General features: G+C 39.7%; 1 protein-coding gene across 1 annotated transcript in view; it reads right to left on the bottom strand.

The window, feature by feature from the left end:
- Positions 1 to 26,091, bottom strand: part of MOCOS (molybdenum cofactor sulfurase) — a 228,423-nt gene extending 202,332 nt beyond the window's left edge. Inside the window, exon 1 of the mRNA XM_074899417.1 lies at positions 25,956 to 26,091. Coding sequence (XP_074755518.1) covers positions 25,956 to 26,091 — 136 coding nt within the window. The remainder of the gene's footprint in view (positions 1 to 25,955) is intronic.
- Positions 26,092 to 26,364: the final 273 nt, after the last annotated feature.

Here is a 26,364-nt window from a genome sequence, read left to right as displayed (position 1 = left end):
TTTTAATTAAAACCAAAATATTTTCCTTTCATGTTTAGATTACACATTCTTTGAAAGGGAAAAATCTTTTTGTTCTGCCTGTACAAGACTGAGCAAGCCAGTGTCTCCGGCCACACTACCTTGTTACTCCTTGGCACTACTTATGAAAACTACTATTACCAAAATGATAATAATTATTATTAATAACAACAACAATAGTAGTGTTGCTTCCTTGCTGACAAATGGAGCAACTCTCTCAAGAACTGACAAGGCCTAAATCATGCTTAAAGTCCAAAGACAGGACTACTTTAAGTTTTAATGTATTTAAATATTTCTTGACACTCTGCTGCACTTAACATTCAATTCATTTTTAAAATCTCCTTTTATATTATTAAGCTATTGCAAAACTTTTAAATAAATGCTTACTGGAAACTAAGGCTTTTTCATGTTTGGCCATTTTAGATTTCTTAATCTTTAGCAATTATTCTTCCATTTCTCCAGTGTGTTTCATGCCCTTTATTAGTTTTTTCATTTCACTTACCTTAAGTATTTCAACCTATTTCAAATTTTAATAATGAAGAATATGATTAAGATTAGAATTTATTAAATATTTTAAAGGCCTTCCCTTTCCATAGGGATTTAAAACTGAGTTAAGCTTTAAACAAGAAGCCTTGACACTTGAAAATATGTATTATTATATATTATGTTGCTGTAGCAGTGATTCAGTGGGTAAAGATTTGAGGCAGTGCTATGATAAAACCAATATGGATAACCATCCCCTCTTACTTCCAAAAGAGAAAAGCTCTCCCTGCCTTAAGATTTCCCCAGTTACAATATATAGCAAAAGCAGAATTTTTAATGATGGCTTGAAGTTAATCAAGTGTTTTAAGGTGTTCTGAGGGATGGAGCATGGACAAAACCTGGATTGATTTATTACATGTACAGAATTTTTAGGTTTTTACTCTTTTTTCTTAAATTCTAGAAAGTTTCTCTCAAGCAGTATGAGGTGGCACATACAAGCACACAGGGGTCAGCATGCATATGGGGGTTCATCTGGCCCAGTTTCTGACAGGAGAGGTTACAGCTGCTCTGTAGCAGCAGAGAGGTTACAGCTGCTCAGCTCACCCCCAAAACGCAGGGTGTTTGGAGGGAGAGAGGCATGCTGCCTCCTGGCAGGAGACAGCCAGGCCCCTGCCTGGCAGAGTGGCATGGCCTCTGCCAGCAAGGGGACACAGCATGGGTATGGCAGCTTTCCCTCCAGCCATACGCCTACTGTGGCTGCCCTGAGACCAGGGCCTGTCCCCCAGCCTGGCACCAAATGCCTCCGCCCTGAGGTGGAGCTGAAGCAGGGAGTAACAGCCACCAACACCAACACAGGGGCCCAGCTCGATGACAGAGGTCGGGGCTCTAAGCAACTCTCAGTCACTGGCTACAGCTGGGAGAGCTGGGGAAGGCTGGTCTAGAGTTGAGAAGGGAAAGAAGCACCCCTGAGACAGAAAGAGAGAGGGAAGGACTGCCATCCTGGAGGCGACCATCCTGTCCAACACTCTTTCTCAACAAAGCCCACACAAAGATGCCACTTGGCCCATTAGCTCTTATGGGCACCACAAGCACAGCCTAGTGATGCTCCTCTGGAGGCAGACAACCACCACTTTTGGATCCTTCCAGCCCTAAGGAGATTGACAACATTGAAGTGATAACACAACAGTACAGCACGAGCAAAAACCAAGCAGCCAGCTGAGGCTCCTCAAACACAAACCACCCACCAACAGGGGATAGGCGCTTTCCATCCCAACCAATGCTCCTGTGAGGCAATATGGACTAAAAGATCTCTAGGTAAAGGCCCCCTAAGTGATTCATTATGTAACTCATTATGAAGGACAATATTGCAGTTCTGTGAAACAGAGGTAAAAAAAAGCTGGTCATTTTAAAAATTCCTCCTCTGGGTATATTACTTTGAAAACAGGGGAGGACATGTGGCTGAGGAAGGAAAAATTATTAATTCTTAAAGTTTTATTTTATCTTTAATGTTGCTGTTTAATTCAAACAGAGAACAGCGTTCAATACTCTCAACACTGCCCAAAAAAAGAAATAGGCCTCTCACCATTTGAGACTGCACTGAAACAAATATCTTTATTGCTATTACACTTTTATGCTGTAGTTTTTTCCTTCCTGTCTTATTTCAATAAAACTATATTTTTAAAGGAAAGAAAAAATAATGCAGCACATGCATAACACCACCAAAGAAACAAACATTAATAACGTTCGTTGTGCTTTTTCCCTGGTTTAATAACATTTGCTATTTTAATTTTATTGAACGCCCATTAACCAATGAGATTTGTAAGTATTTACAGAATTATATAGTTCTTCCTGTTTCACTGTGGTATTTAGTATATAGGCTGTCAGCACTATGAAATTATACTCTTTATGGGAAGTAACAGGAGAAAAAAATTGTAGTATGATCAACCAGAAAAAAATCAAAACGCAATATCCATCATGACATGGTTTCATTGCTCAGGGAAAATGTAAAATTAACTTTTAGTTTAATTTACATACTATTATGTTTGGAATGTGTAACTGACTTCATTGATCTAATAATATACCAACTATTTGATAAAATCACATTTTGGATGTAGTTTTTTTTATTAGGAGTATCGAAAACCATTCAATGTGTCAGCATTAGTTACAGGAAGTTATTCAGCAAGAGTATCAGTTCATAAAACGTAATATTCATATGCTAACATTCCTGCAGATTAATTTTACATGGGGAACTCTTTGGGAACCAACATGAGCCAGTCTGTCCTGCTGAAGAAAGCCCCAGCCCAGCTCTCTGTTCTGCGTTACAATTCACCTCTTAATAAAGCATCTGCCATGTCTGTCTGCCTGTCTTGGCTCTTTGTAAAACTTCATGAGGGCACATGAACACAAAGCCTCAGAAGTGCCTGAGGACCATTTAGTTTAACTGAACATTTCTATCTCTTAAGTGAAAAAACATAAAGATAATTTAATTTGGAACATTTTAAAATTAGAGTTTAAGACCAGGTGAGAAGACTCAACTATATGTAGTCTGACCGCCTCAAAAAGGCAAGAAGACACTACCTGGATTAATCTTTTGGAAGTAAAATTCCTGCTTCTGACAAAAGCACGCTTTCCTAAAAGGGGACTCCATCAGACTTCAAAGAAATTTAAAGACATCATTTCATGAACAGAGAGTAGAACAAGGTGGTTACATCTTTATTAAATCTCTTAGTAATTATTAAGTGATGTACAGACCTACCACCCAGAGGATGGTCTAGAGCAGGGGGAGCATAGAGAAACCATGGAGGCACTCCTTACAATGGCCTGGTGGCACATGGAGAGTAAGCTTTCTCCTCCTTCACACCCCATCATAAACCCATGCCTCGTCACCCAGCTCCTATCTGGCTAAGTTATTACTACTTTGGTATTATATAACCTACTTTTTTAATCCCTGAAATTGTTCTCGGTGCTACTCATTTCCAAACTTTGACAGAGTATCACTTCCAAAAATAATTTCCCACATTCCATGTGGCTGCTCCATGTCCACCTCCTTAACCTTTTGCTATCCTGTGAATCTACCACAGTCACCAAAACAAGCTAACCTGCACTGTGGCTTCACAGATTATTTCTCACAGCCCCGGCACTTCAAAATTCCTGCACTCCAGCTGATTACAGGCTGCCAGTTACATTGCCAAAAGTTTCATAATGAAGAACAAAATGTGTAGTTACAAGGCAGTAACTGTAGAGAGTCATGAATTTTGATTGGTGAATATAATTGCAATTCAGTGGGATTATATACACAATATTACTTGGAAAGTAGCTACAGCCAATGCCCTGGGGAGACAGCATATAAGTACAGCAATATTAACAAAACCAGTATGAAATAGATTATATGAAAACAAGCTGAAGGCAAAATAAAGCATTATCTATCAAAAGATAAATATGACAGATTTTCATACACCAAAACAAAAGCAAGAGAACAACCAACAACAAAATAGGGAGAAGAGGGCTGAGGTTGTAGACAAGTGTGATATCATTTGGACACAGTGAGGTTTTAGCAGATAGTATCACATCAGGTACCTTAGGTTATTTTCATCATCTAAGTCAGATGCTCTTTAGAGGCAGCTCACTCTGTCCATTACATAAGAACTTAGCTTCCCCCTGGGATACTCCTAAATTAAATCTCAAAAGTGGCTTTAACTATGTAATACATGCAACCTTTATAAAAGTTCCTGAATTCTCATGATGATACAGGGCATGATATGCCCACATATATACAGACAGATAAAGATCGTGGTTCTGCAAAACCATTAACGAAGTACATCAAAAAGAAAAAAAAAAAATCCTACTAAGATTTGCTTGTGCTGGATATTTTTGGGGTTAAACATTTAGTAAATATTGTTAACTGTACCTTCAGTTTCAGTTTGGCATCAATTTAAACAAAAGCTATCAAAACCAGTGTATGTTTTTCAAGTAATGACATGCCTCTCACCTAAACACTCCTGGTCTGCTAGATAGGGTAATGTTTTGTTTCCCTTGCTTAGGGACAAGAAACCCTTCAAAAGACCACAAAAGCATAGTCCTTGACATACAAGGCCATAGATGCCCAGTCTGAACAGTTACCATGCAGTTAAAGGAGACACTGTTCCTCAGCATGATTTGACTTAATTGCTACAGTCCTGGTGAAGTAACGCAGAAGTCAGCGCACAGCCATGGGGCATGTTCTGCTTCCCACTGCCAGTCCACTGAGTTCATCAATTCAAGCAATCACGGCTCAACCTGACTGCCAAATGCTGATCCGCACTGGACTGAGAACAACCTGGATAATGCTATCAATATTTTAAGGGCTGCTAACAAGTTACTGAGTTCTGTGGGAAAATGGTGTTTAATTAATGTATTTTAGTGTTTGACTTGACAGACTGATTACAAAAAGCAAAGCGCGAAATGTGCAATTACATTTATCTGTAATAAGTTTCCATTATTTTTCTCCACATGCTATTGGCTTGCATTATTTGCTCTCATTGCTTATTACCTACAGCAAAGCAGACAGAACATTAGAACAGTTTACAGTCAATACCATACACCCTCCTCGTTTGCTGTACTCTTCAGCAGGGGCCATAACAACTCCACAAAAGCTACTTAGGTGACTAGGGTTATTCCAGTAAGCACTGGCACTATTCTACGTACATGAGCCCCTACTCGTGGCTTATAGTTTACAGCTTGCTGATATTAAGGTCTATGTGAGTGTGGTGGTGCAATTCTTATCCCTCCCTGCCCTCCTTGTTGGGCTGCTTGGTGCTAGTGTGATTCCATCCACATCCCCCCGAGCCATACACCAATCTGTGAAGATAAGAACTAATAACCTTGAGGAGCCTGGCTCCTGCCCCCTTCTGATTGCTCGGAAAGGGTTATAATGGCCCATCATCTCCTGATGGCCTGGCACACCTGTGCCTGGGATGTGGTCAGATGGAACAATAACAGGGTTGCATGTTATTCAAATTCTTGTGCAACTGCTGGAAGGCACCAGATAGTATTTGACAAAAGTCAATTATCTTGGACTCTATAAATTGCGATCACCAGAGAGTCCCTTTGAGCTCTTCCGGATCGCAGCGGCCTGTGACCAGCATCTCCCCTGAGCTGGGACGCCTCTCAGGTGTCGTCTGCTCCAGATGGAAGGCCAGGGCGAAGTCCCCCCGCTCGAGTCTCAATTATCGCCCGTTGAGGAATGCCAAGGCATTGTGAGTATTTGCTCTAAACTCGAGAGGGAAATTTTCTTGGAGCTAGCTCCTATTTCACTTGTTCTCTCCCTGTTTATTGGGGGATGTGTGTGGGTACATACCTTTGTCCTTGTTCCTGTGTGTTTGTCCCTTTTGTGTCCATTTTACTGAATCCAAATACCTTTGTTTCTGTACGTATATGTCTGTTTTGTATATGTGCATGTATATATATATGTATAAATTAAGGTACTTTTAAGTAAATTAGAGTGAATCTTGTCATTTTAGGATCTGAATAAGTCACTTTTCTTTCTGAGTTATTTTGTACTGACAAATTGTTGTTAGCTATTAATAAATCTAGATTATTTTTACTAAATCATTACCGTGTCAATACTTTCATCCGCGACAGCGAGCGCAAAAGAAAGCAAGGATTTCCTATTGTGTTGGGAAAAATGGTCTGGGTTAGTCCTGCGTCAGGCAAAGGCAAACCCATCCACGGGATTGCTTTTGCTCAAGAACCTGGGTGCACCTGGTGGGTGGTGCAGGAGGATGGAGAGGTCCGATGCGTACCACAGGGGGACTTGATTCTGGGTGAGAACATACCGTGAATTATGCTGTGCCTTTGTTAATTGTTTTTTGTTAACTGCTAAATGGCAGCTGGACATGATGCAGATGGTATAGAATAAAGGGGTGGATTATGTCCTGGTTCAGTGAGGATAGGGTTAAGTTTCCCCAGCAGTGGGGAGGGAGCTCTAGCTGGGTTATTCAATACCATGCTGACGTCAGGTCCGGGCACCCAAGCGCAGGAAGAGCAGGAACAGCTTTTGTTCATCATCGCTACCCTTTACTGCTCTATCCTTGTGGTATCTGTATATGTCTTGTCCTGTTCATTGTTATTACTGTTTATTGTTATTGCTATTGTTGTTCAGTTTATTATTTGTTACACTGTTGTATTAAATTTTTCCTTATCTCAACTCCCTGCCCTGTCCAGTCTGAGGGTGGGGGAGGGACAACAGCAACATGGTCTCGGGTCCCGGCAGGGCCTAAATCACCACACCTATTTATTAAGAAGTTACATCCAACCCTATGAAATGTATCTTTCACAGCCACAGAAAAAAAAAAAACAACCACACTCCACCAAATTTCATCATTTGCCAGCTTCTGTGCTAAATGAGACCATGATAAAGGGATCAATCAGCATCCACCTTCGTCCATTTGGCCTACCTGTAAGACACAGCTTTATTTATTTAGTGCTCACTTCTTGCTCACTGGGGCGTGATAATATCAACTGCAGTCAGTGATGTTATTTCCACAGACACCTTTAATGGGTTGTGTGAGATCAGCTGAAGCCTTACTTGTGGGCATGAATCAGAGGCCACAGCTACATGCGAATAACATACTGTAGCCTACCGTCTTGTCATCTTTGGATGAAATATAAATCACAAGTGATTCATATTTATGCAAGTCTTCAAACAACTGTAACGAACGCAAACTGAAACTAGCTTTCACACCTCCCTAGTGAAGATACAACCATCTTTCAGTCTTTTTTTTTTTTTTCCCTTTCCTCTGATGCAACTGATCAAATGAAAGACGAGTTGAAAGAGAACATATTCCCCATTCTTGCATTACTGGAAAATGTTCTTGTTTTGCTGAAATTTTCACAGAAACATTCACTTTTGTGTAAGAAAGAGGCATTCAGAATTTCCACTGGAGATTAGAAGATGATGGTAAAAAGCAGTGTTTAAGGAATCTTAATAATAATTGTCATTAATAGCAGACATTAGCTAAACATTGTAGTAGCATTTTCCTGCTCTAATTTACCTCCCATCCTTCCCATAAATGAGCCACAAGCTTACAACAACATGCGAAGATAATGTTTGAAACTGACTTTTCTAGTCAGTTCCGTTTCTTTCTCTGTAACCTGAATTAATTGGATTCATATAAAATCTAAGACAAATTAGTGATCCTAAGTATTCCCTAAAACATAAATGAAATGAATTGTGCAGTGATATATAGAAGGCCTTTCAAATTATTTTATGGTTTCTAGGCGAAAAGAAACTAAGTTCAAAATAAGAGAAAACCAAAAAGTAACCTTCTTCTCCCTTCTCCCTTCAAACTCATTTTGCTACACAGAAATACTCAAATCATTATGAGCTTCTGGGAGCTAGAGCCTTGGGTTGAACAGGCAACCATAGCAATAATTAAACACCTACATAAGAACTGGTGCATGCAATGAACATTGAATGACAGACAGCAAAAATCAGTTATCCCAGCTGTGGAGGCCCTACAGAATTACTTCCCAGCAGTCATTTCTTCCTGATGACAAGTCGAAGTGAAATGTCTTTTTTGGCAAATGAAACAGTACCTCCCTCTGCTGGCTTTTTCTGGCAAAGAGGCTGCTACTGCAAACCAGCAATAAAGATATTCTCCAGTAGAAATTCTTCACACGAGGTTCCCCATTGACAGTTGAAGGCCTTGATTTATTTATACCATCCAGCAAACAGTCCATTGCCAGGACCAGACAGTGAAGATGAATTTCAGGGATATAAGAATAAGAGAAACATAAGTTTCCCTTCAGCAGAAATATGGACTATCTTTCAGAGACAAACACATCAAACCAAATAACCATGTTACCAAGAGGAACTATAGGTAAATTCAAAGACTGTAAAATGAAGAGTGAGTGGACTGTTGGCCAGAAGATGAAAGGTCTGAAAAGACTATCCTGGCCTGAGGTGGGAAGTCTGTTGCTACACTCATCAGCCAAGCTACTTCCATCTGAAAAATAGGTAGATTGTTAGTCTACCTTGCTCAAACCAGAACGGTGCTTCAGAATTGCATCCAACTAGTAAGAAACTATAGCTTAACCTCTAGACTTTGTTTTTTCATGGTCAGTGTATTCTCCTGTCTCCCCTGTGAGCATCATTCTATTTAATACCTATCTTCACCCACTTGGCTTCAACAAGTATTTCTCCTCTGACAAGCCAGTAGCACCTCTCCACCTGCTCTGGCTAAAAATGCTATCTCCCTTTATTTCTAATGCATGATAAATCTGACAACTCATTCCAGCCCCAGTGGTCCAGCTGGAAGCCCTTTCTCTGAGAGAGACAGAAGGATGGAGAGCACAGGGTGAAGGACCAGAACACACATTTCAGAAGATGATCTCAGAACTTTGGAAAAACAGAGTAATTTTCCCTAACTCTGCTGGAAAAACACCTCCTCAGACCCATACATACCTATGTCTTGGCTTACACTCCTAACTTATTCCTTACTTGCTTTAAATTCCTAATTGTTCCAGTAGTCAGAAAAAACTGCATTACTAAACCAGGGAGAGCTTTAATGCTTGAAAAGTCCATGTATAATGCTTGACCAACATCTCCTGTATCACCTTTTCACCAGTAAGCAATCATCAATGTAAACTGAAATCACACACAGGAGACAGCAACAATTCTTCAGTGTGCTTTCTATAGTGAGAAGAAATGTAAAATATAGGAGTTTCAGTATGGCTTCAGAGTAATTATTTAAGACAATATAATTTATGGTGGGAATTTCACAGAATCACAGAATCATCTAGGTTGGAAAAGACCTTGAAGATTATCTAGTCCAACCATTAACCTAACAATGATAGTTCCCAACTACACCATATCCCTCAGTGCTATGTCTACTTAACACAGGACTGCTTTTAATAGGAATAACAGCATGCAGCTTCCAGATACTCTATTTTTTTTAACTTCACTGATGTCCGGCATGCTACAGCTTACTGAAAGAAAACTAAAAATCACTGCATCTGTTGACACAGCTTTTGGAGGTTTGGTCATTACTTGGAATCTAACTTTGGAGAACAAAAATTCACTGCTGGATACTGTTTAGAAGCAAGACTTTGTGGCTTCTCCAGAGACATAACCCTTCATTGGGTACACATATCATTTCAGAGGTCAGGTTCTCTGACCTCTGAAGGGCTATAACAGGACAAAAAAAAGTCTTTTCTAAAGTCCAGCGAGTCAAAAGAACCCAATCGAAGTCTGATTGAGTTTCCAGCTCTACCACAATGAATAACTAGAGTAGAACTTTGCCTTCAGGTCACAGAGACCTCACCTCTGTGGAGAAGAAGCAAGCTCCATTCAAATACGAGAATAAGGCATCAAGGTCTGATGCAGAGCCTTTGAAGTGATTGTGAGGCTCTGCTGAACTTTGTATGAGTTAAATCATTAACAAATACACTATAATCAGCACTTCCTAAACATACTACACTAATTACCTTTTTGCTTCCAGGCCAAGTTAAAGAGCTGGGTTATGATCTTCACAGAAGCTTAAATGACCTTTGAAACAAATGAAATTCTGATTTCTTGAATAAGATATTAACAGGTGCTCATATTGCTATCTCCTCATATGGCATCTACAGGACACCTTCAGTCTCTGGGGTCTGCATGCACTCTCTAGAAGTCTAGGTATCAATTTAAAAAGTGCAACATTTTTAATAATCTATCGACAAAGGGAGTAAGAGGGATATAATAACAGGTAATAGCAACAGAATCTCAAAATTACATAAATCAGCTCACTAGAGTCAGTTACATCAAACGAAGAACTGCTCCAGAAGTGTATTCAAGGCATCCAAGGTGATTAAGTGTTTCCTTCAAGCACATAGTATACACCTTTATTTACAAACATGCACAAATATGCCTGTGTATGCAGTACTGAGGTAGGTATATGAATGTATGTACCTAAGTATCCCCTTAAGAGGATAATTAGTGTTTTCATCTTGCTTCTTGTAGCAGAACATAAGGAAAAGCAGATGTGAATCTAGAGACTCTCATCCCTTACAGCTCTTTTCTACCTTCTCTACCACTTATCTAACAGTACATTTTGAGATTTTTGGCAAAGTGATAACCTAGAAGTCATCACATCTGCTTTCAGTCTTACTTAATCAAAATTAACGTCTACAAACAGCATCAACATTCAACAAAAACAACTTTTGACAGCATACCAAAGTTGTTTTTTATCAGGGCTTCTTTTGTTAAAGAAAGAAAAGATACTTCACCTTAAGTGTCCCTTCCCTTCCCCTCAAAGACAGAACAAAACTAACTAAATGCCTACATTAACCATAGTTACTGGTGGATATCTTTGAAGAGAGCCTGGCACACTTCTAACTAGAATAAATTTGCATTCACGAGAGAATTCCAGTACAGGGGATTGAGTTCTGCTGCTGCTCAGCTCAATACAAGTCCATTCAGTCAACTACTCTTCTCCTTTGCAACTTTGTTTATCAGGATGCTCTACCTTTAAATAAAAGTAGGATTTGGGGCACCTGTGAAGTTAATCCTATTTATGCTGGTACTAAGAGAATACAAATATATGAGCATCATGAACCCAATAATAGACTGACACTACTGATACAAATATACAAAATTTCATGTTTGGTAACAACCTTCCAGTGGATACTTTTGCCTACAAAAATGAGTTTTGCAGTTGCTGCTTCTTTTTTTTTTTTTTTTTTTTTTTTTTTTTACAGGCCCAGCAATAAAGCAATTACAACTTTATCTCAATTTTATAACTATGCACCTAAGGAATATTTTGCTGTGCTTCACTAAATCATGGTATAATTCCTCTCAATTAAAGGGCTTCTTTCAATACTAACGACATTAGAAATGAAAGAGAATTATAATTTCACCATAAATTATTCAAAGTGCTAAATACAAATGGCCTCATTAACACTACACTAGCTTTGAGAATGAATAAAAGATTATGTGTGGAAAAACAAATATTCCACAGTTTCCCTAATGTCTGAACTCTGAGCTTAAAATCACAGCTCTGCCAAACACCAGCTATTGCGTTTTGCCTCAAGGCAGCTGAGAAAACATTACGCGCTTAAAAATCAAGGTCTTCCCCCCAGATTGTATAGTCTTGCCATATTTGAATAAATGACAAGACCAAAAGACCAGACACAACATTCATACAATATACCTTACTCAGTTTCTGACACAAGATACTGGAAAATACTATCTAGATAAAACCACACATAATGTACTCTGCCTCCACAACTAACTACAGCATTGGATCCTGAGTATGAGTACCAATTTCACATCTGGAGTTTCCATAACCATCATAACCACACTGAAATGCTGGAGCTGCTGGAGTTCCCTATCTACGCTGAAGCCTGATCCTTCTTTAGGGACCTCTTCTACCTATGCTGTACAAAACAGAGATTACTGAACGCACCTACTCCTTACATGGGCAAAGGATGCCAGGTGGCAAGTAGAGAGTTATGCAAGCTAAGAAATTCAGGAATTGATTCGGTAACATGAAGTGAGGATGGAGAGGAATTTTAAGTGAGATGAATATTATTTATTACAATGAATGATCAAATTAATAACAAACAGTATTATCATAAGTGGAAAACTAATAGTAATTTGCTAATATTTCAGAGCTAATTTCTGCATTGTTAATTTTCAAATACTTTCTCAGACTTGCTAGTGTAAAACTGTAACTAGAAGAAACATGACAGAATACTACTGAGTTTCTGTAATGAGGTCTTATTATATCCTGAATATTTCTACTTCTTGTTGAATTTGTGCTTGCAGACATAATATCACCATATTCCCTCAAAACAAGTACATTTAAGGCAACAACAGTAAGTTTGGTTCTTATCACTTGCATTTTAAAGCTACTTATTTGTCATTAAGATGAAATTCATTTGTAATTCCTGTTTATTTTTAGCAAAACTGCCTGAACATTTTTCAGCAAAGGGATCACCCAGGAGATTTAAAAATGAAACACCTAAACATATCATCACAACCTTCTAAAATAGTTAGTAAAGATTCCCAGTGAGCACAGAAAGGCCAAGGTATGGGTCAGAGGGTTGGAAAACGTAAGGGAAAAGATTAGAAATCTAAGCAAAAGAAGCACAAAATCAAATTGTTTAAATAAAACCATTTTAAAAGTAGTATGTCAGGGTGCCCTTATTTGTGTCCTTAGTTACAGTCACCTCAAGAAGGACTTGATCTTCAAAGAACTGTAAGATCACATCCATTGTAAATCTGGTTCAGTCAAATGTCTCAGTCTGCCCCACCACCTTTCAAAGTAAGCGTATCCAAAATGCAAACTATTAAGGGAGAAAAAAAGCTTGGTCAAAATGTTCTGACACAATGATGATTTAAACAATGCATCCAACCCAGTACATACAACAATTGGTTCTACATGTTTCATTCCAGATCCATTTACTTCTAAAAACTGCTCTCCGCATTTGTGCCATAAATACCAGAACGGGAGTAATCCCTGTTACGTCATATAGTCACCACCATAACACAACTAGTGGCTCCCCAGTAGTCAACCTAGAAGGAACCTAGGCAATTAGCTGCACAGAACATCACACAGGTTTCATGTGAGACACCTGCTTTGAAGAAGTTAATTTCCAGACGGACAGTGACCATTTCTCAATATTTTGTATAAACACCAAATATCTGGTACTTTGCCTCCACAGAAAATCAGGATAAAGTGATAAAGTAAACCTCATGAGATCAGTTACTTCACAGTGTACAGAGAATTTTTTTTTCTACAGGAGTAAACTATGGGCTTCCTCTCTCCAACTTCTGCTGACAGAGGGATACAAGAAAGGCATTCAGTGTAAATTTTTCCCCATCCTCATCCCGTGCTCTTTTTCCCCCTATCCCCCTTCCATTTTTAAACACTTACTTCCTTCTGCTAAGAAAGATGACTGTTAGGCACTTTGTGTTCTCACCACAGTGAGACTAAAATTCCTGGATTTATATATATACACCAATTTATTTGTACTTATTTGTTTATATTTTTATATCCATTGTAATGACTGTTCAGTAAAAAGACAATAAGAAACAATCAGTTTTGATAGGAATATGTTCCTCCTTTTTTCCTCATTCTACCATTTTTTTCTCATTCTGTCATTTTTTCTCGTATCATATTCCTGTCTACAAGCTGGGAATCCCAACCAACATATACCCAGAGACTACATACATTAGACTAGACTGCTGTTTTCTTCTGAGTCATTCCACAAGGAATATATAGCACAGTGAAGTAGATTCAATGCACACAACACTGTCCATAACTCAATTACATTAAAAGCCTAAACAGTAAACTTTCTCTGGATACAGCTATTTCTGTTCTCCAACGACAGGGAAATTCAATCTACAGCCCAAAAAAAAAAAAATGGAGGTGCATAGTGACTAGAAAGACCCAAGTCATGTAGATAGATTATTTAAAAAAAAAAAAAAAAGAAGTATAAAAACTAATCTCTTGTCCTAAAGCAAAAAACAAGAGAGCTCCTTTCCACGTCCCACCCCCCCATATCTGGAAGCTTTTTATACCTATATTACAGGTATCATTTTACTCATTTGAGAAATTCTCATGCTGTTTCAATACAACCCACGTAAGAACCCAGATAATTTTTAAAGATACAGTAAGTTCTATAAACATAAAGTTTAGGAGGCATTTGAAGAATTGGGAACTAGCCAAAGGCAGTTTTTTCTCCAACTTCCTAATCCCCACTCATTATAAATTGTTTTACATGTAACACTGAAATACAAAACCTGAAGATCATTGTAAATTAACTGCTATTTGATTAGTTTAGTACGTAATCACATTTCTACCTCTAGAATGGAAGGAAACAGAAGCAGAAGTGACTGATATTAGAGGTTGGATGTGCCCACAAGGTATGTAGCATTTAGACTAAAAATTTGATCAGACACTTTTGGAAATATGACAGCTGTCATGAGATTATTTGGTACCGTTTCCCTCACTTCAGTGGCACTGAATTTTATACAGGAAGTGCTGCAGTGTGATCCTCATGGCACTTTACAATTACACCTATCCTTCTCTGTACTTGCACAAATGGAAGAAAAAAGTAATTAAATTTCTGATGGTAACAGCTATTTAATCTCTCAGGAGTTGGCACACTCAGTGATGCAAAGCTTGGAGAATTGACCAAATAACTTCGAACAAGCATTACATACTCTGAACTCTGCAATAGTCCACACATGCAAAGGAACAGAGGTTTTCTTAATTTTTTTTGAATTAGTAGCTTCAGTTCCCACAAGCTAAAAAGCTGGCTCTGCCTTTCATTTGAGCTAATCAGAATATAAATACTCCAACAAAACCAGGTGTTTTTAAATTTGACATGGGGGGGGGGGGGGGGGGGGGCAGGGAGGGGAAGTTTTTTCCTAACCCTTAAAAAATACCAGATTGAAAGGAAACTCAGTAAAAAAACCTATTGATATAACTCACTAAGATTTATACTTTTTCATCATTCATGAAGTACTCAACCTTATACTATTACAGGCTTCTAAGGATAATAAAGAGCGTGTTATAAGAGTGAGAAATAGATGGCCTCACCCCTTAGAAAGCATTTCACTGGATTAGACCCACCCTTTGGGCAAGCTGATAATGAAAAACGGGGGCTGGAGGGAGGGGTTGTTTCTATACAGCCTACATCTCAAGGAGGGTTCGTGTAGTGCCACAGGAGGGCTTTGTCTTCCGTCCACATCTCTCTTAGCAGGTCAGATGAAGCCAGGTCCACAGCAGTGCTCACCAGAAGACAGTGTTGGCTCCACAGCCCTGTGGTGCAGTGATGCTTGCTATGCTCTGCAGGTGAGATTCACCGAGCCTGGACATAAGGCAGCTCCTAATAAAATCACCATTACTTCCTTCCTCACTCCCAGAAGTCTGGTTTCTTTCCAAGCAGTAGTTTATACTCAAAGATCACTTTAAATCCTATTTTCCAACCAAAACCCCCTAGGTTTCTACAGAAATAGAAGACAGAAAGTTTAAAACTAAACTTGACTGTGAAAGTTACTATTGAAATAGCTCTTTGTGACATGAGAAGGAATATTAAAGAAGCTTGCTTTTTGTCCCAGACATCTGACTCCCTTCCCTTTCCTCATACCCCATCTCCTCCTTCAGTCCTGTGCTTTACAGAGACTGGTGAGTCTTTAAAGAATGCAACTGAAACAGGAATCGCCACTCATGATCAATGTTCTCCAGGAAAATATTTCACAAATCCTAAATTGTTGTTATGATAAAAAAAAAAAAAAAAAGTTGCTTCCCAAAAAATAGATTTCCTTTATGTTGGAGTTAAAATCGCAGTGTTTTGTTCATAGCAGAACCACTTCAATGCATGGTAATCCCTTCAACAACGCAGAGCCATTAGATAGGTGGGACTACATCAGTAGCTGCTATCCTAATTAATAAAAAGCTGAATTTCAACCTAAACCCAAAATCAGAGCCTTTACTTCTCTGCAGAAGAAAAACAAGTTACTAATTTTCTAATCATTAGAGAAGGTAATCTGTTACTCTGGAACTGGACCCTGAAGGACAAAGAGCATATACACTTTAGGGAGTTTCACCTGAGCATGAACTTGGAATAGTTTCACTGAAATTCACATTTCCCCAAGAAATGACAGATATATAGCTGTGGTTTCAACAAGACCTACATCAAAGACAACTTCCACAAAAAATTTCAAAAAAGAAAAAAGAAAGATTCTCACAAAGACTCCAGCTTTGCAAATTATGAAGGCTTTTGGGGACATTTAATGTACATAGCAAGTGATTTTCCCATTACAACTGTCATAGTTTTTCTCCCTTCTGTATTCCTGCTCTTGGTGAGTCTGGAGAAATACCAAGACAGTTCACTGATCACACATTAACTAGACAGTTAACAATCCTTAAAACAGAGGGCTTCATTTCATTACCAGAGAAAAAAACTGGCAGGGACATCCACTTCAGTCAAATCAGAAATAGTTGTAAACAACAGAATGGAAAGGAGTTTGTGAGTCCCACTCACAGGGGCTGCTCTGCCCCAGGAAAAAGAGAAGCCTGCTACTGTGCTGTTCAGATGTGTCACTCTCTTTCCTTCCTTATTCTATCTTCAAAATACACCTTTGCAGCCATCCCTGAAAGGTTATTTTTGTGTTTTAAAGTGTCTTGCATTTAATGTCACATTACCCAAAACATATCTCATATGTTTTTTAGTTTATTTCTTAGGTACTGCAAGTCTTCCAATTCACTTCTGATGAATTTAAATGGTCGATATTTTTCTTCGCTAATATTAGCATTAAATTATCTCATTTTTTAGAAGGGCAACCAGTCATCCTTCATTTGCATTATTAAGCTGTCTCAGCAGCATTGTACCTGTCACTAAACATCCATGCTAAGGTGATAAGAATAGGATTATTAACATATTGCCACATTTCATGACCACCTTCCACAATACATTACTTCTCAGGCATTCGCATTCCTAAGGGAATGCATTTTAAAGCTGTTATTCATTAATCAAAAGTTCTGTTTGCTTGTGAACACAAACTCTATGACCAAGTAACAACGGAATTCAATAATTCACCTACAATTTTGTCTGAATATCAATTCAGTCAGCTTCCCACCATGTAATACTGGGGGGGGGGGGGAGGCGGGGGGGGGGGCAGAGTAGCGTGTCTGTGGCTAGCCAAGGCTCCTTTTTCGTGCAGTCTTTAATTTTTCAGTCCATCGGGTAGGCAATTCTTGTTAGTTAACGACTCTTATTTATCTGCTTGTATCCAGTCTCATCAGAAGGCAACATGCATTGTCAAAGCACATTGTCTATCATTACTGAGGTCAGACGGAGTATTAAAGAGTCTCCCATTCTGCTCACTGGGTTTACGCACTCCTACATTGAGTAAATCTGTAACAAGTATTTTCCTAGCGTGTGATGAATCAAAGACCATGACAGATTTTTAAAAAGTTGCATACTGCCAGAGCAGCTGAGTAACATTTTGTTTTGTGACAATTCTAATTGTTTACACTAAAAGAAATTACAAGCAGATATACAAATAATACAAATGTCACTCCCAGTCACATATTTAATAAGTTACACTCCTTAATAAGTTACTTGGGAAATGAATGGCACAGCAGCTGAACAGTGTATTTTACTCATCAGCAATACAAAGTCCTTGTTTATAAAGAAAGGCAACATGCATTTGTACCCACTACTAATACCAATCAGTTCCAAATTACTGAATGATGACAACTTTAATGCACTGTGTGGCATGAACATAAAAAAGTGGAAAATCTTGGGCTTCAATTTTTTCCTCAGGAAGAAATTACAGGACAAACTTTCTGATGACTCTGTAACTTCACCTGACCTGTTCATAAGTTTGCAAAGGGGTACGAACAGTGATATTTGGTGTTTAATTGTGCAGTAATGAAATTAATTCACACAACATTAATTTAATTAATGAATACCTGTCCAAATGAGCTTCCCGTCATCTTTCCAAATTTTAATTTAGGACATTATTCTGCATATTGCCAGAAGAAGTAAGCTTAGTTGTGTAATTATCCTTCCTCAGCTAACTATGTTGCCAAAAGATCACATCCTTGGATGTCTCTCTTTTTTAAGAAGACCATAAGTGACAAAAATCCTGTCTGGTCATGTTCTTAGCTTTCTTTCTAAAGCATTTTAGATCTTCGTGTTCCAGGGACTAATCTGAATGAGCACAGAAACCACTCTTGTAAAATCCATACTCCCCTAGCTGCTACAAGAAAGGAGGAGTGAGTCAGTACAACCCTGAAAGCAAGAAGGAAGAAATAAAATAGAGGGGAGAGAAAGATTTCTCTCCTAAAGACTTGCCTTCCAATTTTCTATGTGTATTTGAGATACCAGAAAAAAAGTGACTTAACATTTTCCTGCATGACACTCTCACAACAGCTGTCTGCCTGGGGTCACAGGCACCCTGCAGACCATTGCTTCTCTATGGCAGGACGGAAGGTGAAGGGGCAAAGAGCACCATGGCACAGGATCTAGCAGCGCTGCCACAAACACTGCCAGGAGTGTAACAGCTCACCTTATTAGCAATGAAACTAATTAAGTTTGACTTTTTACTGCTTTGTGGCCTTTATGTTCTTTATGCTTCCCTGCCCTCTATACCCCCATATCTCCATAACTCTGACATCCCTTTCCCACACCTCCAGTTCTTGACAGCACGTTTTTCTTAGTACCTCTACAAAACACATCTCCTCCTAACAAACGTGACAGGAACCAGTCTGTGGTTCTCAATATGCAGATATGGTAACACTATCAGCATTATTATCTTAGGAAGAGAAAAAAAAAAAAAAAATCAAACCCAAACTGACGTATTCCTAAGAGGAAACTTTTTTTTACTTCCATTTTTGAGTTTCTAAGCTCAGTGAAGTATAAAAATTAAAAATCCCACCTTACTAGTATTTTAGTGTGACATACAGGAAAACATCTGCATCGATGGCTTGGGCCAAGACAACCTATTTTAAAAAGCCTGAGACATTTGAGAGCTCAGCATCCTACTCCCTAAATATCATCTTCAAGTTAAGCATCCCACTAGCCTCCTGCTCTGCAAATATACTGTGCCGTCTACATATTTATCAGCCTCTCATATCAGTGTTTTTTATTATGCAGCACTCTGCAGTATGGTCTTCCTGAATTCGGTGACAGTCTTTTCACATCCAAGTGATACCTCTGCAGCATCTCTCTGTTACCAAGTATGCAATGAATCAAGCTGATCAACAAAAACTGACCTCTCACCTCTACATTTGTCTTTTTGTCCTTAGACTGGGAATACCCTTGAATTCTGGAGAGCAGCTCAAATATGGGAATTGCTACTGTAACATACAGTAGAAATTTGAAGAGCTTCACGTGACAGGTTCTGATTTTGCAGAGGAAATTCCAGTATAAGTGCAGGGACACCAGAAGTAGATCACACCTGTCTGAAAACTTACATACACTCTTTAATTACTAATCTTACATTTCATATTTTAAAAAAACAAAAACCAAAACCCCAAACAAATTAAATCAGATATGCATAATATGGAAATATACAGAAATAGGCTAGGAAGAAATCAATACACATATAGCAACTTCGTAACAATGGAGGAAGACAGGAGAATCTAAGAGGCAGCAAAGGCCATGGAAGGAAGAAAGCACCACTGATATGGGATTTTGTAGGAACAAGATTTTGGTACATTTCCAGTTTCTGAGTGAGACATAAGAAGGCATCTTGTGCTTTTCTAAATAAAACATCTGCCTGTTCCAATACTTTCATACATTAATATACATCTTGTGCAGACATTAAATTTAGAGATAATGTATCTTTTAATTAAAAGTGCATTTTTTTTAAATGGGCGACTGATACCCTGCAGCATCTATGGAGTTCTGTAGAGTATCTTTCCAAATCTATTATTATTTTTTAATCTCTACATTTTGATTTGAAAAATATAATGTCTATCTATGATTATTTCACCTGAAAATTCTGAGTTCATATCACCTCTATCAGGTTTATGAGGTTTGGTACTTTGCTTTTTCACTCAACATTTCTGTATTCCAGACAGAGTTTTAAATGTCTTGTACGATGTGACACAGGCAATTAGAGAGCCAGTGTAATGGTAGAGTGAACATCTTTATATGGTCTTACAACACCAAATCTGAAGTAAAAAATTAATTATGTATATTACTCTGAGTAATACAGTTCAAGAAAGAGAAGACATTACCTGTATCTTTCAGGGAATTTTTCTTCCTCTAGCAAAACTTTAAAGTAACTAAAATTTTATTCATTGCTGAAATACTACAGTGACAATATCAATGACTACTCTTCACAAAGAGCTGTGCTCACCATGAAGGGCAAAAGATCACCCAGCTCTGGGTGATCAGTTGAAAGATCAGTCCTGCACAGAGCAGATCACCGATAGCCTCCTGAACCCTGAAATGCAAGGTAAGAAATTCCTTAACGGTACCTGTTACTTCTATGTAGGCAGAGGAAAACCTCTGAAACTAACACAGTTGCTGCTACTGAATTTGGTGGTAAATCCACTTTATGTTCCACACACGCTTCCTTGTTGATATCAATTCTTTAGATAATAGCTTATTTAGATAACTACTGCTGACTTGAAATTGACAGGAAGCATTAAGGCTTTACATGAGCATAGATATTGGTTTTTACAAAACAGTTTTTTTGTCACATAGCTGTGACACTTCCCATACCACAGCTTCTTTTTACAATACCTTCTCCACCCACTAAACGCATCTCCCCAGATATCCTACCATTTCAAAGTATCCACCAGCAGCCTCCTTCAATAAATATAATTTCTTTTGCTATATTTTCCCCTCAAATAAAAAGCCAAATGTGTTTCACAGAATCAAATCACGCTGTGACAGAGGGGCTACAGAGGAGGTTACCAGCCAGAGACCTCACAGTCACTGAGGGGAGAGCCAGCAAGCCTTGCACAGGGGTAGGAGGAGGAGCTCTCAGCTTTAGAGCACAAAACAGTAGGTTTAAAAGATTTTTTCTCTGTTCAGGATGAGCTAGAGATGAAGTAACTCAGTAAATCTTACTCTCCAGCACAATTAGCAGGTCTTCTAGCTACCCTGAATCTTCCAAGGAGAAAAAAGCAGCCTCATCCTTCACTTACACATTGCTTTTGCTGCCTTTGGGTAGGAGAGGTAAGCACTGAATTAACATATGCCAATCTCTGCACGTGGATGAAATCATTTTGCCTTTCCAGGCAATGCTGTCTCTCCCAGGACTGTAGTTGCCCAGCTGAATTCTGGACAGCAATGGGTGGGTGGGCTCCAGGGAACTCACAGTTAAGTATTGCATCTGACCGTAAAATGGCACATGCCTTGCTTCTGGTTCAGCATAGACCTTAGACAACAATGAATCAAAATAAACTTATACCTCATTATCAAACCGGTTTTTAAACGGCATGATGAGACTTGCATATTGCTAACTTGCTCAAAGAACCTACCTATAAGAGATTTTGCTGAATACACAGAGTCACTTAGTCTTCAAGAAAAAGAAAAAAGGTTAAACAGAACAGATTCATCTGCAGATATAAATTATTAGTAATTAGGAAATCAGCAGAAAGTAACATAAACACAAGCAGAAGACAGGTACCAGATAAAGCAGAATGGTCTTAAAAAAACCCAAAAACAACAAAACCCAGCCTCTGTAGATGTAAAAAAAAAAAAAAGTATTAAAATTATTTTAGGATACAGAAAATATTCCAAGTATATTTTTTTAACAAAAAGAGAAAAAAAAATCCTCAGACACAAGGCTGGTAGAATTTCTGGTTTGACAAGGCAAGCAAACTGGTATAGCAGCAGAGAAACTAAGGGCATGACCACATTTGCAAATCAAGAGGTGAGCACAACTCTTCAGGCTCACAGTACGCTCACCTTCACAAGTTTCATAAAATGTGAGCAACAGCTACCTATAAAAAAAATTACTCTGAGCTGACACACCAGAATGTATTTCCTACTTCTAAAATTCAGCCAAAACACCAGATTACCCCAAATATGACAAATAGACAGGCTTTTCTGTTCTCAGAGGACAGAACTGACCTTTGCTAACTGAGCCACTGAGGACTGAAGTGCATGGAGAAGACCTGCTTCTCCCATTCTTCTACATACAGGAGAAGTCTCGGTGCAAACAATTACCAGCAATATGAGTAAAAAAATCTTATTTTTGTGTAATGTCAGATCCAGTACCCAGCTACTCCTTAACTGAACAACAGAATAAGCTCTTGTACAGGCGACCAGTTCATGGGACATCATTTGAGTTTTGAAGAAACAAAGGCCAATTCTGTTACTCAAAGCTTAGTTTGCCTTTCCTTTTTGTTTAACAGGCAAGCTACATTATTATTGTTAGTTGTATGTAATCATGTATATCACAAATGTTCATACTACTAAGGTAACACATGATTTGTCACATGACTTAAGTATGGGACAGTGACCGATTTGACATTAAATGTGACAGCGCATCTTACCTTAGTTAAATATTATCTTCAAAGAGGCAGAAGCCCTTAAAGAATATGTGTTTGCTACTACGTGCTGGTTTTTATTTGGGGGATGGGTAGCCACTGCTTATCGCTCTTGGAAAGCTCCCACTGAAACAGACACAGCTATCTTAGAGAAGAGTACTGGCACACAGCTGAAACTGGAAAGGTATCTTGGGATTAAATGCTGCACCGCAAATCACATGGCGGCTTTTTCTTTTTTAAAACTACGACACAAAATGAAGCTGATATTTTCTTTGCTATGATAAACATCATAGAAGCATATTCATCCCCATTACTTAACAACAGAACCTATAAACTCCTGCTGATTTCTTTATCCATTTCTAAAGCACAATTTACAATCCTACACTGCAGATAAGGGTACACTGTTCACAAGATTAAAGTCAAGGTCACATATTGCGCATACGCTGCTGCCTGTGAAACAGGGATCCGTTTCACAGACTCTACATATATTTTTAGAAGGGGCTGCTCTAGCCATCAGCTAACAGCCCTTGCATTACAAAAGTGAAGATAAACTTTGGCTTAAACGGTAAAATTTAAGGCTTCTGTGCCAGAACAGACAGACTCCTGCTGATTCAAGGAAGTAAAGTAGTTCCTTTTATCCCTTCACAAAACCTGAATGGGAAATCCCCAACACACTCAGCACGGGCCTAATGGAGCCAAGAGTGAAACTCCCACAGACTTTGATAGGACCACAAGTAGACAACCTTTGAAAAATCCTCGTTCTATAGTATGTCCGGTAGCCAGTGTTCCCTGCATGCATCTGTTGTACCTTCTTCTCAACCGGCACTAGTGCAATATTCATACTAGAGCTACAAAAGAACCACTAGCACCACACAGTAAGGCTTGTAACACAGAAATGGTTTCTGCATTCCCCAGAGAACACCATTTGCACAAGATGTCCTTAGTGGATACCACCAAATACCATCAAACAGAAAGAAGCAAATACATCGATATGCAATAATAATTATTATCACATGCTGCTCATTAGAAGATAATACTTCCAAAATTAAGCATTAGGCCTAATTCATGGATACCTTCACAGGAACTCCAAAAATTCTGTTCACATAAAAAGTGAGCAGCAAAATCTGGATTTTTATCCAACTTTAATGGTGAAAAGATCTTTGAGATATACCCCAAATAAACAGACAGAGCAAGATAATATTGTCAACTACCTAAAAATACAACTTTTTCTCTTTTGCCTAGTGAAACTAATTAAGATTGCTTTTTACTAGAAGGGATTAAATTGCAGCACCTTTGTGCAATAGGGAGACACCCCGCAGAGATCAACCCCAACTACAGGTTCCTTAGTGAATCAGCATACAATCAGGATTTACCCATAAATGTGACCTGAGGCCACCAGAGATGTAAAACTTCTACCTCATCTCCCAACCTGCATGTTCTGGCAGGCTGCTGAAGTAGCTAAATACCTGAAAGCCCCACTAATTTTTTTTTGCAAGTCACTCGGAGAAGACCCCTTTTTTTTTGCAAGTCACTCGGAGAAGACCCCTTTACTTACTATTGTTGCTGCCAACCTGTGCATCAGCCACCTTTCCTTTGCCTTATTTCAGCAAAGTAACAAAGACCTTTTAAACTTTTAAAATTGTGCTTTAAAAGACATTTTATAACATCATCATCATCAGTGAGCGGGAATACAGCTATAGGGCTAAATAAATGGAGGCCAAGGAATAAGTACAAGCAACATACTTATCATCCACAATAGTCCACTATCAGCCATCTCCTGGACTCTGTCCTGGACTAGTCCAACAAGTCAGTTCTGAGACAAAACAGATGGGTAAGGCAGGGCACACTCAACCTTATACACTTGGGCTAGGAATCTGTTCCCAGATGTCTTTCATTTGGCACTACTGGCATCAGTTAAAGGCACAAGTTCTTGACTAGAGAAGATAACGTCCCTGGTCTTAAGACAAGAATCCCATACAGGATGCCACATGTACGTACAGCGACCATCTAAGGACAGTGGTCTTCCTTATGGAGGTGACAAGCTTTCAAGACAAATGGACGATGACTTATGAATTGAATAACATTTTAAACAAAGGATAAACAAAGGGCAGAAGGAATTTTCAACCTAGGTCACCTTACCATAGACTATTACGTGATTTCAAGTAGCTAGCATTATAACAGATTCTATTTTATACCCTGTATTTGGTTTTGTTTATCTTTTTCTGGAAATATTCTAAATTATCTATCATCCACATCTTATTTTAGTAGGTTGCATGACCAAAGTGTAACTCAGTAGCCTACATTAGTCAAAACATTTGCAGATAGAGGTAAACTCCCAATGTTCTGACTTTGCAGTGAGCTCCACTCGGGAACCCAGACTGATCCACCAGACATCATTCGTCAGCAGATACACTTTGCTTCAAAATTGGGGAGCCTCATGAGAAACAAGCCTGATTCTCAGGAGTTGTGAAGAGTCATCTGCTTATATGTTTAAACAATGTTTCATTTACAAAGCACCCACTTTTCAGAATCTTGGCCTCAATTTAGGACAAGCAGTTTCTTGTTATCAAACTTTCACTGATGCAGCTAATATGACTAATACCAGACTGTGAAATTAATGTACTGAGTCTTAGCTAATGTTCCTCAAACTGCTGCTTAAAATTCGTTTTTTTTCCACATCACTCTAGAGACAAACTGTAACTCCATTCTTTACTAGACACCTGCATGTGAGAAAGCCTGCTCTTACATTCGATCACCAAAATTCAAAATGATAAAAAGGAGCAGTAACATAAAACTCCTAACACAAAGAATGGCCTCAGTAACAGCTTCAGGACATCCAAACTGATGTTACTTATTCTGCTCTCTACTCTTTTTTGTATTTTGAAGTGCTAACATCTTGGGCATTAATAAGTCTTTAAGTAAAATGAAGTATTGTAGTGTGTGGTGTGTTCATCACACAGCTTTTAGTATGTTCAAGCAGCATGTAATGTTGGGGGAAGGGGAAATCTATATAACCTGCAAAAGTACTCTACCAAGACCTAACCACAACCCTTTAGCTGTTTTACCATTTTAATTTTCCTTCCCCCTCCCTCTTCTTGTTATCTCGCTCTGCATCTTGCTGTACTTAAATCTTCTAACTGAACTCATGGCAACTCCAGGGCACTCGTGGTGCGGAGGGAGAGGGGAGAGGGAGAGAGAGGGAGGGAGGGAGAGGGAAGGAGAGGAAAAGGGAAAGAAGAGAGAGAGAGGTACCCCCGCCATGTCGCTGCAGGGGCTGCAGCGAGGCGGGGCCAGCGCTTCGTGCCCGCGCCCCTCCCTTCCCTCGCCGCTCCCTCGCACCAGAAACTTCTCGCCCGGGAACGAGGCGAGGCGGGACCGTCCCGGGCCTCCCCCGGCCCCGGCCCGCCCCCCGCGGCTCTGCCCGCCCCTCGCCCGCCCCTCAGGGCTGCGCCCGCCCCGCGGTACCTCGGAGCCGGGGGAACTCGCGCTCCCGGAGGCTGCGCAGGCCGCCGCCGAGCCCGTACCCGTAGCGGTACCCGGGAGGGCAGGCGGCCTGGAAGGCGCGGAAAGAGAGCGGCTCCCACCGAGGCGCCCCGGCCATGCCGCGGGCCGCAGGCGGGGACAGAAAGTCTGACAAAAACACCAGCGCGGCGGTGCCCGGGCAGCGGAGCCGCCCCGCCGGCAGCGCTGCGGGCAGGCACTGCGGGCAGGCGCTGCCGGCAGGGCACCGGCCCAGCACGGCCCGGCCCGGCCGCCCCTCGCTCCTCCCGCCTCCCGCCCCCGGCTGCCGCCGGGCTGCCTGTCTGCTCGCCCTGCCCCGGGGGCGGCGGCCGGGGCTGGGCCCGCAGCGGTGCGGTCCGGCCGCAGCCGAGCC

Source organism: Athene noctua, chromosome 2, assembly GCF_965140245.1.
Source record: "Athene noctua chromosome 2, bAthNoc1.hap1.1, whole genome shotgun sequence".
NCBI lineage: Eukaryota > Metazoa > Chordata > Aves > Strigiformes > Strigidae > Athene > Athene noctua.
The sequence above is the reverse complement of the archived record's forward strand: the minus strand, read 5'-3'. Positions and strand labels throughout refer to the sequence as shown.